At 49.4% G+C, this 18,204-nt stretch overlaps 1 protein-coding gene across 1 annotated transcript in view; it reads left to right on the top strand.

Moving 5' to 3' along the window:
* The window catches only part of LOC135897498 (probable ATP-dependent RNA helicase vasa-like), an 86,961-nt gene that overhangs the window by 62,777 nt on the left and 5,980 nt on the right, over positions 1-18,204 (top strand). The window contains 5 exon segments of the mRNA XM_065426142.2: positions 2,782-3,045; positions 3,573-3,671; positions 3,674-3,873; positions 8,432-8,719; positions 11,272-11,952. Of these exon segments, the coding sequence (XP_065282214.2) occupies positions 2,782-3,045; positions 3,573-3,671; positions 3,674-3,873; positions 8,432-8,719; positions 11,272-11,952 (1,532 nt within the window).

The raw sequence follows: 18,204 nt of genomic DNA, 5'->3' as shown, positions 1-18,204 counted from the left end.
CCGATGCCGATCTCGCAGATAAAGGTGCTGGCAGTCTCCTCGCCGCTCCTATCTTGATTGTCGAAGATTATCTACTTTTTCTCTGATGCGCTGACGAATTCGTCTGCGCTGTCAACGAAACTTGAGCGGCCGGCCGGCTCTGAACCGTCAAAAGCGTCGCTGTCACCTAGGTTAGGCTTAGCTTCCGCGGACGTCTCCATTGCACGCCGCTTGACTTTGCAGCGAGTCCCCTTGAACTTGTGCTTCGACCGTTACTTTCGAGATCGAAAATCTCGTTTCTTCACGGGATCCATCGAAACAAGGAGCAGAAAAATGCCGAAAGCCTGGGAACACGACGAGAGAGCGGTGCGTCGCAGAAAGAGCAGACAACCTGCGGCCGCGTCGAGTGCTAGCAGCCAATGGCGTGGCTGGGATTGCTCCACGTGAGTTAGAAATCCAGCGAAAGCGCTTGGTTTCGGCGGAGAAATGTTTTTATTATTACTTCCCGGGGAGATTGTTACGCGGCAAAGCCGACCTCGGAGAGAAAGTGTAGGCCTACTGCCTTGCACAAGCCCAATGGCTTGCGACGCCGCGATTTGACGCATCACGCGCTGGAATATGGGCCAGATTTGAACCTTTTCTTGCCACCTCGAGTGCTTTCACCGAGTTTATTTATAATTTACTGATCATTTACGGCTCTGATTTCCTTATATATGAAAGAGGAGGGATCAATCTTGTTGAAACAGTCGAAAACATAAAACTGACTTTTTTAATGAAAATCGCCGTTTTTCGACCCGCGTCTCCCCTTAATAAGGTGCTGACAAGCACGCAAGTCGATGGTTGCGTGATGCTGTTAAAAACTTCGCCAGGTGCACATGCAAGCAGCATTTAAATACTGTCACCCTTGTGCAACTGGCTGAGTTGCATTTGTTTCAAGGTAAGGGTGTCTTTCGGTACTTTTGCCATTGAAAAATATTTTTTTCATATTTAGAATTGGTTAGTCAAGGGTCGACCTATATTCCGGTCCGACCTATAGTCCGGTTTTTACGGTAGCTGCGCAGCACAAGGTGCCGAAGCGCGAAATGCCTAGTCGCGGGCTTGCGGAGACAACCCTTGATGTGCTTATTTGCGCAGTCCGAGGTGCCGACGCGTGAAATACCTAGTCGCGGGCTCGGGGAGTGGACACTCGATGCGCTTATTCGCGCAATCAGAGGCGCCGATGCAAAAAATGCTTCGATGAGGGCACTGAGAAGTCGGTGCGCGATGTACATGATCGCCGAGTCGAAGACTCCCCATGCGCGAAATGTTTAGCCGTGTGTCCGAGGATTGCGTGCGCAATGTGCTTCGTCACGAATTTTGAAACATTAGTGATGAAAGGCTTAGACGCATGTCCGCGTTGCCGATGCTCGGAATGCTTAGCCGCCAGTCTTAAACGTCCACAGGCATAGGGATTGGCCACGCTATTGCGATGTCCCCGTAGCGCCCGTTTTGACACGTTGAGGTTACGGCGAGTAGACATCCATACTCGCGAGATGCAAAGAGCCGAGCAGACGATGCGAGCGCTGAACCCAATGGCAAACCGCGCTGGAGTCGCGTGGCAGCGCAGCCAATCGCGAACTCTGGCACGGCCTTCAATCATTTGCTTTTTGTGCGCTTGTTTCTGTATAGAAGAGATAGCTGAAGCAGCAAACATGAAGACAGAAATGTGCTTCCAACGAGACCAAGATGGCGGCGTTCGGTCGTGCCGTTCCGGACATATCGTGGCTTGAAAAACGCCGTTCTTTCTTGATTTCAGCTACATTTTTCGCCACCTTGGCTGATAAAATGAATTTTTTACAGCACCTCTAAGTGATTTAGTGATTATATTTGGGTATGGGATAGAAAAAGGGTTACAAAAACCGGAAATGTGATTTTCAAAAAAATCGAATTTTTGGTAATTTTTCATGATGCAAAAGCCGCGTCTCCCTTTAAGCTGTCGTCCACTTACTACAAACTTTAGGGTATAATAAACAGATGCCACATAATGCTCAGGTTCATTATAAGCGGGCTCAACTGTATGCTCGAAGTGTGTGTGAGGCAGCCGTTTTGAAATGCCAATGGCAATATAGTAACGCAGATTTGAGGTCGTACTCAATGCTAACACATTTTTTGGACCCGTTTTATTGGAAAAGAAAGTGTGCGTTAGATCGGAGTAAATATGGCAGGCTATTCCTCTTAGGTTGGCGAGCAGTGAGGCTGTTTCATGCACTTGGCCACCTTTCACAGGACTGCCCTGCGGTAGGCTTGGGAGCAGGACACCGGGAATGAACGAATACGGTAGTTCACAATGCGACACCGTTCCATTACTACACGAGACCAATTAGGTGTGGGTGTTCAGCATGGGAGGGAACATATTAGCTCGGTATCTTGTTGCAGTGAGTCGGGCTTCCTCGATTAGTCGCACACCCATCAGCATGTTCTATGGGGGGTGATTGGCTAGCAGGCATTATTAGTGTATGAAAGGTGCAATAAATGCCCTTCTGATTGTTTGCACTAATGTGGTGGTTGTTCCCTTGTCCCAAGAGTACATTCGAGACCCCACACGGTACATAGGTGTAAAGACACTGTTAAGGGTGCTCATGTCTGCCACACAAAAGCTAAGATTTTTATAGTTCTGCACAATTCTTTCGACTCTGTAGGTTCTTAAGAACGGCGGTGTTAATGAGGTTACCTGCTTTCTCCTTGTGTCCTAAAGCAGTGTGCACAAGAAGCCAGCCAAATGAAGTTTCAAGATAATGTAGTAAGCGAACATTTTATTTTCAGGCTGCTTCAACTGTGGAGAGGATGGGCACATGAGTCGGGAGTGCCCGAACCCGCAACAGGAGCGGCGACCCAAGGGCTGCTTCAAGTGTGGTGAAGAGGGCCATATGAGCAGGGACTGTCCCAACCCTGACTCTGGGGGAGGCCGAGGGGGCGATTCCTCCGGAGATGGTGGTGATCGGCCAAAGGGGTGCTTCAAGTGCCAGCAGGAGGGCCACATGGCCAAGGACTGCACCAACGAACCCGTGCCCCGCATGGGAGCAGACGGTGAGCGAGCATCACTTAAGATTGCAGCGCTGCGGCTACTGATTTTTATGCCAACTTCACACCTGTGGACCTTGAGCGCGCTCTCACGCGGCACCGTATTCTGGCTTACCTTTGCTTCTGCCTGGTGTGGTATTCACTAGGATGGTATGAAGGCTGTTGTGCCAGCTTTCCAACAGGTTACATCCACTTTGTGTATGCTGTAAAGTTAATTGCTGAGAATACTGCTCCAGGTACCAGAAATGCTGCTTCAGTTGACAGTGACATCTGTGTAGAAGACTGAAATGGAGAGCTACAAGTGGGTTATACTGTGAATGCATTTGCTAACCCATTTTAATGCACTGAAACTAACGGTTGACCTTTTTGCGAAAGCAGGCTCACATTGCCCCGTGTAACTCGCTTTCGTTAAAATGGTCCACGCCTTGTGCCAGGTAGCAAGCCTTCTGTTCCATGATGCGGCCAGTGCATACTTGGTGCTGTGCACTGTTTTGTCTGCCCTCGTACTAAGCACTTTGCAAAATGTTGTGCAGGAAAGCCAATGGAAGCACCTTACGTTCCGCCTTCACTTCCAACTGACGAGGACACCCTCTTCTCGAGCATCTCCACTGGCATCAACTTCGACAAGTATGACACCTTCCTGTGGAAGTGAGCGACCCTCAGTTCCGTACGCCCTTCACGAGCTTCGAGGAGATGGGCCTTACTAATCTGCTGCAGCAGAACCTGAAGCGGGCCAAGTATGTCAAGCCCACGCCTGTGCAGAAGTACGCAATCAAGATTGCTCTGGCTGGCAGAGACATGATGGCCTGCGCCCAGACTGGATCTGGAAAAACGGTGAGCCTGTGATGCTGCTCTGGTTTCTATGCCTTGGTTTGTGCTGTGGTTGCCTAAGCAGAACAAGTGTGCCACAGTTTTCAAGTGTAGACACACTAGCTAATCTAGGCTGCAGCTCGAGAATATAGCCATACTTGACCATACTCGATGCTATATTTACTTGAATCGAACGCACACTTCTATCCCGGGAAAGTGGCTCTGAAAATTGCATGGTACGATAGTTTATGAAACCAAAATTGCATTGGACGTTGGCAACAGCTTGCCGTCAGATGGAGCATCATTGCCATCACAAAGTGACAACCGTGTGCTTCTGTAAAGGTTGCTGTTGGCTCATTTAGTGCTCGACTCCGATCTTGAGTGGTATATTCAGCCAATAACTTTTCGGAGATAGCTACTTTAGTCAATGTAACTCGGATTAATGGGGGGGAAAATGGTGCTTTTATTCAACGAATTGCAATTTGGAACCTTGCTATATCGAACAGCTTGATGAACTCAGAAGATCAATGTAGTCAGAATTCGGTATGTAAAATCGCGTAAGAAACACGTCAAAAGCTTCTGCAAAACAAGGAATGATACAAGGGCATGGTTGGGGATCATCGTTTGGAGCACGCGTTTAGTTACTCTGTGTGCAATTGGCCAAGGCCGCGCCGACTTGCTCGGCCAAGATGATGTGCCGCACGCAATTAGCTGAGGCTGCACAGACTACGTCCGCCATGCGAAGTCTGTGTGGCCCAGGCCAATCACATGCAGCGCAACGATCGCGCCCCAATCGTGGCTCACTTGAAGCTTTCACGCGAAGTATTTATCTGTTTGACTGAAAGTGCTGCAGCAGTGTAGCCTGCTTCTTATTGGCAGCCGCGTGCTTAACCACGGCGCCTTCAGCGTAGTCTAAAGGATTCATAAGCTATAGGCTGGTGCCCTCTATTGCGCCACACTAGCAGCATAGAAGGGCCAAAGCAGCTACCATAAAAACCTGCATATATTTTTTTCCCCCGTTATTAGAGTCCCAAATTTTCGCTTCATACTATATGCAGATTCAAGTAAATATAGCATCGAGTATGGTCAAGTATGGCTATATTCTCAGAGCTGCAGCCTAGAAAAATTTCAGTAAGAAATTTAGGCTAGAACTTTGGGTTTCGTTAATGCTGCGCGACTACAGCATCATTTCTTTATTGTTGAGTGCACACCTTGGCAGCAGACGTGCAAACTATGCTTCGCGAAGTGAATCTTTTTCATTCTGCATCGAAGGACCAGTATGTCTGGACCACGAAAACAGTACTCGGCTGGTCCTGTGGTCCTGTGAGTATGGTCCTTAAGCACAAGTAATTTCCCTTATGTTATCCGTGGTGTCTGTGTCTGTTGGCTTCTTACGATATCACTAATAAAAATCTGGCCCCTTGATTAACTCCCTTTCTTGTAAATAGCAATGTAATTTGCAGGTTCCATGCAATTGTGCAGGGCACAGTAAACGCTCTTCATCTGCGACATCTTCCGTTGTTTTCATGGGTATCAGCCATGTGGTCCTGAAGTACATGGCCTATGTAGTGTCATGGCTCTACACAATAGACAAGAACGGCACCGAGAGCGGCGCTGCTGCGCCGGCGTTGAGAGCGCCGCATGCGGAGCAAAATTCTATTAGCGGTGGTGCCCCTCTCCCATCTCTCGTTCGCGCCGCCTTGATTGCCTCCTGCACTGCGCGTGTTTGGGCACGTTTCGCGCCGCGCGCGGCGTGTGCGCGTGGACATTTCCTTCGAAGGGCGGTGTACAGTCTCTCTCACAATTAGGGGAAAACTCGAAGCGCAGCAGCTCGCGCAGATGCTCGAGGGGCGGGATCTTCAACGGCGTCGTCTGCTACGGCGGCGCACGCTGGCCGCATTGTCGAGAAACGTTCTACTGTCAGGTGCAGGGCGCTGATCACATCGTTACTGCGTGAAAGGAGCCGGTATTCTTTGCTAAGCGTTGCGCGACGCCCACTGATACGCCTCGAATGTAAGTTCATCGCTGCATGGCAGTCATAGACGACGTACTGATTCCATACATTCTTGACGGCCCGTTTCTGGAAGGCGACTATATATTCTAACGCGATAGGACGCCGATCCACACTGCTCGTGCTGTGCAAGAACTGCTAGAAGAGCGCGCAGTCACTCTCTTGGAGCGGCCGCCTCAATCCCCGGGCGCCAACATCATTTAAAATGTCTGGGGCTCGTTGAAAGTATCGCTGGCGCAACATCCCCTCTATCAGTCGCCCGAGGATAGGCTTCGATCCACCATCGTCAGTGACTGAGACGTGCAGCGAATGAACACATCCCTGATCAAGTCATTCTACACTTCACTGCCTTCCAGGATGAGCGCTGTCATCGCTGCCGCTGGGGACATGACGAGATACTAACTGAAGTTCCGAGCGTGACGTGTCCAATTCCCCACCGGCGGGCAGGGTCTGTCTGGTGTAGCGAATGATTATCGAGAGAAATCACTTCCAGCTCATTGTCTGAACCTAAAACGTTCATTTAATCGTGTCCGTTTGTTTCACCGTGTTCGACTCCCATTGTTGAGTGCTTTGTTTTCCTTTCCAGTCAAACACAGACTGAGCACGTTGCGCGCACATCTTGGTGCGTTTTGTCGCTGCTCATTACGGTAGCACACACAGTGAAGAAATATACGTGCACACGCTCAGTACTCCGGCCCTTCGAAAGAACAAATGAACCATGTTGTCAAAAGAAGTTTGTGGAACTCCATTAGCGCCAATGAAGGATCAGAGTGTGGCGACGCACAACGTTTAGTAAAGAATATCAGCTCAGTTCCCGCAGTACCGATGAAATCGGTGCACTGCCCCTGACAGTACCACGCTTCCCGAAAATGCGGCCAGCGCGCGCCGCCGTAGCAGACGACGCAGATCACGACACCGCCCCTCAAGCGTGTGCGCCTGCTCGAGCTGCTGCCGCCGCACGACTCCATTGCTTGCCGCATCGCGATGCAATACGTTCCGAGTTTTCCCCTTAGTGTGAAACAAACTGCACACGCTATATTTGCCTTTAAGAAGATCGGTACGCTTGACGATTATTTTTATGGCTGCAATGCGGCGAAAGGGCAGCGTCTGCTTAACCATGTAAGGGACGCTGAGCAGGTAATTGGAAACGACATCGTATGTGCCGCCGGAAAAATCGTCAGCACATACGATGCGGCACATACATACGGCACCTACGAGCTAAAGTCATTTTTGCAGTTTCTCACATTATGTTTGCTACAAATCCGTGTTGTCTCTGATGGCGACAACGGACTTCTATCGACACTGTGCGGAAATAAACAAGATATATCGCTGCATAGCACAAGTACGACATGCGCACACAACTTTAACTAGTACGTCCCCTACAATATGGAATAGAGGCAGCAATGTAGACAGCTTGGTCATTTTTTAACAGTACTCAAGAGACGGAAGTTGAAAGTATTATTAATCATTCCTGCTTCAGCAATGCCGGCGCGACCAAGACGCGGGTGTGTATCGTCCAGTAACCCGATCGATCGGTGCGATGGTGAAGCGGGAATGAACTCCGGTCATGTTCAATGCATCATGCACATATTCAATTTCTCGGCACGCGTGAACTTCGGCCACTGCTAGCGCATACAACAGACGTGGTTTCCATTCTTAGACAGCGCACACACAAACGAAACACGAGAAAGAAGACAGGACAAGCACTCGTTGAACTTCAAGTTTTTGTATGAATAAAAGGATTATGTACCGAGTAATTATTAATTTCACGTGGGTTAGATACAGAAACCGTCATACACTCAGGAGTGATCAATAAACGATCTCGCTTCGTTTGCCAGATGTTTACTTCGCTCGGCGCACCGCAGTAATCCATGTCTGTCGTCTGCTTCTTTCATACCATTTTCTTGTGAATCGGTATAATTTCACTGGTGGCATCAACCTTTTCATGTTTACATTGCTGTCGTGACAGTTAACAACACAATAATAATTTCCGGTCATCCGAAGAGGCGCCGTCGCAAACAAGAGACGTTTCGCGCGCAGCGCGAACTGAACCCGGGCGCGACCGCGAAGGGAAGCGGCGACGGAAACCTACACCTTCTCGCGTGCAGCGAGCGCGAGAAAGCCTTCTCGCGTGCAGCGCGTGCTCAGCCTGGCCTCCTCTGGCTCAGCGCGAGCGAAGGGAACCGGCGGAAGCAAACCCCCGGGGGATTGGAAACCGTGCCGCCAGGGGAGAAACGAGCGCTGGCGTCTCGGGCGAAACTCGGCGTGCGCTCGTCTATACTCTTGACGTTTTCTGTTCCCACATGGCTCCAGTAATACGACGACAACTAAGCTAGTGCAGGCTCTTGCGCTTTGTTGCAGTTGGATGCCAGTGTCACCCACGCTGTGTTTTGCGGTGCTTCGTGTCAGCGCGTCTGAATGAAACTGCATACCCGGGCGGGAATGAATTTGAATGAATAGGCTCAATGGAACTGTACGCAGAGTCTGAATTGCTTGATTCTTCTCGTGACTGAGGTTTGACTGTATCATCTCTGCTTTGCTGAAGTGAGTGTCTGCTGGCTCTATGTGCAGGCGGCGTTCATGCTTCCCATTCTGCAAACTCTGATGAGTGACAGTGCCCTGGAGAACCCTGCGAACCAGCCTGTGCAGACTCCTCTGGCAGTGATCCTGTCTCCCACCCGCGAGTTGGCCATCCAGATAGCCCAGGATGCGCACAAGTACGCCTATGACTCGATCCTTAAGACTGTGCTCGTGTACGGGGGCACGTCGGTCCAGCACCAGCTGGCGATGCTCTCCCGTGGCTGCCACATCCTGGTGGCCACCACGGGTCGTCTCAAGGACTTTGTCGAGAAGGGCAAGGTGGGTGGCAACGGGCACTCTGTAGTTCTTGCAGCCATAGGGTTTCCTGCTAAACTCACCAGAGGGAACTCCAGCGCTGCAGCCGGTTGGCTGCCATGGTAACGATGGTCATACAGTGCAAATTTTGATACAACGAACTTCCAGGAACTGCAGCAAATCGTTTGTTATTCTGAAAGGGGATTACAGTGGAACCCCGTTCATGTTTTTCACCGGACTGGGGGGGAAAAAACTTAAGGGGGCACGCGGGGATCAGATCGCGAAAATCGCAAAAAAGATCGATTTTTGGCAACGACGCGTTTCGGTATCTGCAATGCCTAATCTACATTGTATCAAAATGGTTTGACTGAAACCGCGCTAAAAGTGCCAGAAAAAAACTAATTTATCAGTGCGTAGGGCGAGAAAACGGGTTTAAATCGCGTAAAATCACCGCAGTTCGCGGAGCCCTAACTCGTCTTTCCCGCCACCGAACGCCGCCATCTTGGTATCGTTCGAAAGCTCGAAGCTTCGCCATTCCGTTTCTGAATTCTTCGGTCGTTGCCATCTTTTAACAAACACACAAACACAAAAGAAGCGCGGGTCTGCTAGAGGCGGTCACACGGGCCCTGCGATGAAAGCGGGCCTCCGATTGGTTGCCGTACTGAAAGGCGTCTCGCCATTGGTTGCTGCTGCAGCAGCAGGGAAGCTGGCAACCATGGCGGTCCGCAGTTGTCTGCTTTGGAAACCACGCCGGCGTCTTCGTTTGACACTCGCAGAATTCGAATTTATGAAAGCTCCCAGCTCAGCGATGGATCGTCGCTCGTTCGGAAAGAACTTTTAAATGAAGCATGCCTTCAGGAAACAGAAGCGCAAGCCTCCTACGGCGAGAAAAAGACGGCGGGAGAAGCGGAGAACCCGACTGAACCCGCGGATAACGTGCCGCGTTATCTTGCACCGTGCGATTCCAGCAGTGAAGCCGACAATCGCACTGTGACATCGACACTGATAACCAAGCCACCGGAAGACGTGCCAACTGAGGCTCTCGCACCTGTGCGTACGGCCGCGCGAGTCGGCAAGTCGGCAAGAGTTGTTGGAGGCGACGCGGGTCGAAGGTCTCAATCGCCGGCAGAGAAGGTGTGCGTTTCCGATGCATCGTGCGATAGGGACACGCAGCCTGCGAGTGAGCCCCAACCGTCGACGAGCTACATACTGTATGGTGACTCAAGGCTCACCAGACGAATCGTCGCACGATTCAGACGCGCCTCGAGCCGCGTTTTGTGTCAGCGGTGACTACAGAAGCGCAGGCATGCAGTGTTCGCGACTGAGCGGAAGCAGCAATGCCAAGAACAAATTTCGGCCCCTTGTGACTGTGAGTTCATTACTATGCCTGTTTCCGCGATGAACTCTTTGATCGCTAAAGCTCTGTGCCCAAGATGCCAACAGCGTTCTGTGGGTATACACTGCGATACCAGGCTCGGTCTGGCAATGAAAATGGTGGTCATGCACTACTCCAGATGGCGCAATAAAAGGATAAAGAAGGCCTGAAGAAGGCATCCAAAGCCCACCAAACAATGAGGCAATGGTGTAAGAAGATGCCTGACAGCAATGATTCAAAATATTACAGCCCTGGTGTTTTTTAATAAATTTGCAGTGCTTTTAAAACTTTGCAGCCTGTTTTCTGAATTGCATCTTTTTTGTCAATCACCTCGCTCGTGGAAAGCGTAGCACAACAATGGCTGGACCGATTTTGGCCCAGTTTGTTTTGCTGTGATCCACAAGCTGTGCTGTACTTAAAGACAGTCTTGAAATGTTTCTTTATCTTTCCATTATTTAATTATTTCACAATTACTACATGGCTCCATGCAGTGAAGCAGTCACGTGCATGTTATGTCGAGAAAAAAATTATTAGCGCACTAAAAAAAAAAATCGAACACTGTCTTGATGTAGATTAGACATCTGGGCAAACATGCAAAGTATTCCCAGCTCCCTATCATGTTTTGTTAACTGTGCCAGGCTTTCCACAAGCAAGGAACTTATAAATTCTTATAAAACAAAAACTAATTAAGATATCCTAATGAAATTTTAGATTTGTCTTTTTATTGCAATGTGCAGTGTGTGCCAAATTTCAGCCCTTTCTGTCAAGAAACAAGAAAGTTAATTCTGATCCCCTCCTCCCCCCTTAAACAATAGGCGATTAATTTTAATTATATCTAGAACCACTCAGTCAATTTAAAATGGAAATATATTTTTGAAATCGGCATGAAAAACTGAGTGGCTAAATTTTCATAAAATTTAGCCAAGAAATAATTTCTAAACACCCCCCCCCCAGTCGCAAAGCTGTTTGAAGCCTGGGTTTGAAGCTCAGTTGTACAGCTTTTGCGACAATTTGTGTAATTGTACTTCAGTGCATATGGTGCGAACAATCATATGCGCTGGCAATATATGCCTGTGTTATCAGATTCCCAGTTAACAAAACAGTTGCAGGTTGCACTAGGCTTCTGTTGACTCAGTGAAGCAGTGCACTTTCAAGAATGACATCCGCTCGTCGCCTTCCTGTTTTGTTGGGCTCGTTACAGATCACATTCGAAAAGTTGCGCTTCCTGGTCTTGGACGAGGCCGACAGGATGTTGGACATGGGTTTCGAGCCCGACGTTCGCGCCCTCGTGGGGCACTCCACCATGCCACCGAGGGGCCAGCGTCGCACGCTCATGTTCTCTGCCACCTTCCCGGAGTCCATTCAGATGCTGGCGCGGGAGTTCCTGGACAACTCCGTCATGCTCTCGGTGGGCATTTTGGGCGCGGCCAACTCGGACGTCCAGCAGCAGATCTACCAGGTGACCCAGTTCGAGAAGCGACAAAAGCTTCTGGACATCCTCGCCGAGGAGGGCAGCGACCGAGTGATGGTGTTCGTGGAGAAAAAGAAGACTGCCGACTTCCTCGCTGCCTTCCTGTCCCAGAAGGGTGTCAAGACGACCAGCATCCACGGGGATCGGTATCAGCGGCAGCGCGAGGAGGCCCTGCAGGACTTCAGGCGGGGCACCTGCCCCGTCATTGTGGCCACGGCTGTGGCCGCCCGCGGTCTGGACATCAAGGATGTGCGCCACGTCATCAACTACGACCTGCCCCAGTCCATAGACGAGTATGTGCACCGCGTGGGCCGTACTGGCCGTGTGGGCAACCTGGGCAAGGCCTCGAGCTTCTACGACTCTGACGCCAACAGTGCACTAGCTGCTCCTCTCATCAAGATCCTGTCCGAGGTGGGTGCGCTTGGCTGTTGCCTCCGTTCTGCCACCGTTTTAGTGTCCTGTGCAGATTGTACCTGGATAATGTTTCCTTTATTGATCGTGTCGTAAAGCTGCACTTGCCACAATGTTGGTTTCACTGTGCTCACTCTTGCCTACCTTTTCGAGTTGCTATGCAAGTGGGTGTGCTTGCACTCTACTGTGACCTCTGAGATTGTAGGCAAGTACAGCATGTTTTTATCTAGCCGCCCCATTCACACGGGCAAGCGCATGTAAAGTAGTGGGTGTGGCCGGTTCCTCTGCACTGTGGTGCTTGAAACTGGGGGCGTTTCATGTGTCCAGGTTTTAACTCTCCAGTGCTGTTGCTACAGCATGGCAGAGGCGAGAACAAAATTATTTTGCTCTGCTAAACATGATCCCTTACTTGTTTGGAAATTGTACTCAAGGTCCACTAGCAAAGTGTGTGCTAGTGATTACCGTATTTACTCAAATTTAATGCGCACCTTTTTTCTGAAAAACTGGTCCAGCTGGGCCAGTAAAGATGTGTTCGGCTTTCCTCTACTCAGCGGTGTGTATTGCACAGCCATCGTTCATGTTCGAGTACATATTCAAGCACCCGACAGACATGCAACCCATCGGCATTCTTGCAATAGCTCAGATCGCGACTGCTACAGGCAGAACGGAATGCATGCCAAGAAAGATGCCCGTTAACTAGCACATGAAGGAACATTGTGCCTGGCTGCCTAGGCGCAAGTGAGAGATCAAGACTTGCCCACGGTTCAATATTTGCCACATCCTCATTGCTACCGCTTTGCTGCCAGTTCCATGCGCTGTCTCCATAGGCGCTGCTTAATACCTGTTAATAACGAAATTAGGCAATTTCCAGCCCAGCAGCTTTGCCACGATTACTTTAAAAGTATACGCTAGGCATTTATAGCAAATTCAGCCGAAGTGAAATTTCATTGCATCTGGCACAGGGTTGGCTGGCCCTGCCAGTACAGAGAACAAAAGCAGTGAAGAGCAGACGCTCGGCTGATCCATTATTGCACTGGACTATTTGCACAATGTCTTCGAGCGACAATGTCGGCTGCATCAGCTCTTCGGCACTGTCAAATGGTGACGGCTACGATTCCGTTAAATTCAACAGCCATGAATCACTGTGTGTGACCCGCCAACCGAGAGCCAGCGCCCCACACACTACAGCGAGAGTAGTGCTAGCCACGTAATTCATATTTCTCTGGGAAGCATTTCACATACCCCCTGTAAGGTATTGTGGAGCTCCGCTTTCTGCATTTGTATGTTACTTTAGTCTTGCTAAAGTGAAACCACCTCTGTAAGGGATTGCAAAGATCACGTTACTTTCAAACCTGTTCGAGATTGAGTACTTCATAAAGGGCCCCTCACCAGGTCTGGCCATTTTGAGCAAACTTGGAGCATACAATGCGCGCTAATGATAGTGTCTGCTAAATATAACTTTGCTACACCCTGGGGAAAAATCTGAAATTTCAAACCAAGCGCCGTTTGCCCTTCCCCTTGCAGCCGCCGTGCTCAAAGTCCGGCCACATGCAAGTGCTAATCACGTGGTCTTGCCAAAAAGGCCACGGGTGCGTGCGTTAAAGGTGACGCATGCGTGCTAGTGTGTCTTACGTACACGTGTTTGGGCTGTGACGTCGCTGGTAGCGACATGTCACCTCGAGAATTATTCAAGGCAACATCTGTTATTTGTGCAATCTGTTGCTTGAATCGACAGTTTACTGAAATAATACACACACCAAATGTCTGCGTTTTTTTTAGTAAAAAAACAAGCTTAAAGAAAAATGGCAGCGTACATGGAATAGCGAAGAAAATAACAAACTACATTTAGTAAAACCTATTCTAGGAGAATGGAGATCATGCAGGCATCAGGAATGTTTTATGGAAGTAATCTTATGCCGCCTGCGCATCGGACACACACACCTAACACATAACTTTCTACTGACAAAACAAGACAAACCCTTATGTGAGAGATGTGGAAATGAACTCGCTGTAAATCACGTTTTATTCTCGTACACACAACTCGAACGGCTTAGGAAAAAATATTTTACTGTGTTTTACAATGAATGCATCCCCTTCCATCCCAGCTTGCTTTTAGGAGATAACCCACTAGTAGAAACTTCTTCAGTTTTTAGTTTTTTGAAAGACGCAGCGATCCTAAACAAAATATATCACAGAACTACTAATTCTAAAAATTATTACGCAGTTTTTTCACGCATCTTATGATGCACCTCACCCATTTTCTCAGTCCTGAGAAGAAGGCTGAGGTCTTCGTTTGGTTTGTTGGGCTCCTCAGAGTCCTTGTTTAGACGAGGACCTTCGCTGAGGATACCCAATTTTTGAAATAAATTATACCATGTGTTTGGTGCATGATAGCCTGAGTTGCTTATGCGCCATAAAACCCAATACAATACAATGCATCTTTTTGTTTACTTCGCACTGCATCAAGAGAGGTGTACTTTTGTTTTGTGTGATTGTTCCCACACGCAGTCGCATGCGCAGACACCGAAACTTATTTTCTACCGTGCTCCAGCATGCAATCGTGCTCCGTGATCTGCTTGTCTGTGTCAGTATTTGTTTAGCACTGACTTGTACGGCTAGCCAGGTGTCCTCGTGCACAGCGCAAAATTGTGCGCTACAAGAAACGAGAGAATGTCAACAACTCGCGTGTGATACCGTCAGCGGAAGTGCACCCGCACTGCCGGTAAGTGGGGAGGAAAAAAAATGAAGGCGGGGCCCGCGACGTATGCAACGCACATTTCTCGAGCTCTGGTATGGGAGAACGCAGGGAATTTCGCTTTGCAGTGGCGCTCGCAGCCTGAAGTCATGGGTTCGCGTCACTGAAATATTTCTCCTATTAATGAACCGATTTGAAAAATTTCTGCAGCAGAATGCTCCCTAGAGGGCACTTCAGTGTACAGTGAAACCTCGTTAAACCGTAGTCGGCCGGAGCTCGGAAAAAGTACGTACTAAACGGTAGTACTGTTTAAGCGAAATAGCATGAGATCGCCCACTTACCTGTCGATAACGGAACTCAGAGAGAGTGCGATGAAAGGGGAAAAAACATGCAGTATTTATTCAATTCGCGGGACGTAAGTGTTATTTTCGTTTGATGTCGCGGCGGCCTAGCACGACGACAGCGGCCTCAAACTTACTGAAGCTGCGTGCCAGCTTCTCAGCCAGCTCCCCTCTTCTCGGCAAACACTCGCACGGCACGACAGATTCCTCGTTGGCGTTACGTATTCTCCGTGCACGCGCGCAGTAGTGCTGCATAAGTCCCGTGGCGCCTTTTTCATTGCCAAGTGCCGGAGTTCGGAAAACTTTTCGTTTGGAATAGTTACGTTATCGCGCCCCTGTTCTTGCGACGATCGCATTCACGAGGCTGACGTAACGCGCAGCTTCTGCCACTGTCGGGCCTGAATAGCCCGTGCTGTCGATTTCCGTGTCGTCCTCATCACTGTCGCTAGTTGACACTTCGGCAACAACAGCGGCAACGATGGTGAATAGTCGAACCTCGTAGCCGACATCTCTTCGCAGTCGCAGCAGCGCTGCCGAGCAACTTCGCATTCCAAATGCCACACACTGTAGTCAACAGCAGATCCATGTCGCAGGCCACCGCCGACTTCTTCGTGTCACGTTCGGTAGCACGGATGATGTCTAATTTTTCTTCTATGCTGAGCACCCGGCGTCTTTTTTATCCTAGCTTTGACATGACGCGAGTCCTCGCTTGCACGACGCCACAACGCTCTCTGGCATGGCGTCCATGCGGCGTCGAAATGATGTTGATGTTGTAGCGGCTTCACATGCAAACGCACAGGGCGCTTGGAGGCCGTTGTACCGATCTCTGAGGCTTGTTGTTCTGCCGGGCCGCCCGATGGAGACGACGCACCGCCATGTTTGCGCGACGAAAAGTGGAAACGCTACGTTTTAACCGATGCGTACGCAATAAGCTGGTACGGTTAATGCGGATACAAAATACATTATGTTCAATGGCCGCTGAGTCGGGGAATTGACTTTACTACTTTTAAACCGAAACTACTGTTTAAGCGGGTACGGTTTAACGAGGTTTTACTGTATAACTGAAATTTGCTATGTGGCCTGGTGAGGGGCCCTTTTAGAGACCGACCTGCCTGCCTTTCGCATGTCGGCATCGAAGGCCTCCATCTAGTCACCAAAAACGACCCGGGTCACCCATCGCAGTGTATTGTACGGACCAACGTTACTAGACTAGGTTCAGTTCAACTCTCCGTAGGCGCTGTGTATCACGGGCGCCCCTGAGCCTTGGTTTGCCACCAGAGAGCGGGAGCGCCGGGTGCAGCTCTGCGTTGGCGAAGGTGCTTGGTTCCTCCGACTGCGCAACTTACGAACGCAGCAAGTGTTTTAACCGATACGTTATTTAATGTCTTTACGTAGCTGTGAAAATGCTGCTGTGCTCCCCCGGAATGCGCTGTGGAGTCCTTAGTCCAAAGCCGCAGCAGCCCCTGCCGTCCACTGCGCTGTACTAATCAGCTCTTGCTGATGGGTAAATGCAAGTAGCTGTAATCAGCTGTTGCTGAGTAGTACTAATTATTAATGCGAATGTATTGTATGAATCATGAGGCGGCTTTAGCGCGACCACACGATGGTCCAAAAAGTCGAGGGAGTCCAGGAGAGCCAGTCGAGGCAGTTGACGACGCCAGTTAAGGTAGAGTGGATTAGGTGAATAATACAACGTTAACTAAAATAGAGTTAAGGCATTCGAACCCATGACCGTTGGTGTTAATTAGCCCTTTCGCTGTCACGGACGTACCAGTACGTCATCGCGCTTCCCCCCCCCCATGGTGTCACTGACGTACCGGTACGTTCTCTATGGTGCGTTCAAGATTTCGCGCCAGAGCGCAAAGCTGGCGCTCCTGGATTGGCCACGCTATCTGTTGACTCTTTCTATATTCGCCCCGACCTGTGTTACTCCATGTACTGAAGAGTACGGCGTGACTGCCACTCCCCACTTTCTCTTTGCTGAGTGGCGCGGTGGCTCCGTGTTCGCTTCGCGCGCATGTGGTTATGGGTTCAAGGGTTGTTCTGCCATCTCTGCTGGTTTGAAGGTTTTTATTTTTTCTTGTGTTGGTGTGCCTGCTATGGCGTCACGCACGTGCTGTTGCCTCTCCGAAAAGAGTGACTCGTTGCTGCTTTCGCTCTCTCGTCGCACCCTCGCTTCTGGCTTGCAGCAGTAAACCTAAAGCCCTTCGAACTTTGTTTAGCCTTTTTCCATCTCCCTCTGTCTTCTTGATCACGCAACGTCCCATTGCTCTCGGTTGTGCGAGCACTGAAAGCGCGCATCCTCCCTGTGCGCGGTTACTTACTTTCGGATGGCTCAGTGCGCCGGGCCTTTGTCTGCTCATTGCAGCAGTGGCTCAATTCCGATTCACAATACGAGCTGAGTTCGGACTGGGACAGAGTCGCATGCCAGGAAGAGGGTTCCGCATCGTCAGATTCGGATGTTGAACGGATTTTATAGTCGGGCTGATGATGATGATGTTTACTAACAACAGCTGCAGAACACTCAAATGTGCATATTGCATTGACTTATGTTATTTGTATACCAATCATAATCAAAAATAAATTGCTACGTTCATTCCCTGTTATGCTCGTTCCCTGAAACCAAGCCGACACTGGGGGTGCGTCACGGCCAGAAAGGTCCGACAGCGAAAGGGTTAGGGCGATGTTAGTACCAGTTTCTAAGATAGGGCACTCGAACCTGCGACCTTTAGTGCGAGATAATTAGTCCTAATTATTTAATGAACAGTGCCTTTGGTGTTCATTAAGGCGAAGTTAATTTAGGGAGAGTGAATTAAGGCACATATTTAAATATATTGTTCATTATGACACTCGAACTCACGACCGCTGGTAGGAGTCGAACCCACTTACTTTCGTGATAATTAAGTCGAAGGTAATATTGAGTTAAGGCACTCGAACCCACGATCATTGGTGAGAGTCGAACTCTCAACTTTTGGTGGTGGTGGTGGCAATGCTTTTGCATTTATCCACGTGGGGATAACTCTTTCTTTCTTTATTAGAACGTAAGATATACAAATCAGACATTTCGTCAATGCAGTGCTCATCAGAAGTACTCATCAGCAGTTGTAGTGGTCAACAGGTCGATCCGTGCATTATTTAAAATCGTAGGAATAAATTCAAGGCACCGACTCTCGATATACAATGTGTCCCAGCTGACTTTAGCCAAATTTTAAAAAT

Source organism: Dermacentor albipictus, chromosome 9 (assembly GCF_038994185.2).
Source record: "Dermacentor albipictus isolate Rhodes 1998 colony chromosome 9, USDA_Dalb.pri_finalv2, whole genome shotgun sequence".
Lineage (NCBI taxonomy): Eukaryota > Metazoa > Arthropoda > Arachnida > Ixodida > Ixodidae > Dermacentor > Dermacentor albipictus.
Note: the sequence above shows the minus strand (reverse complement) of the source record. Positions and strands in the feature narration are given on the sequence as shown.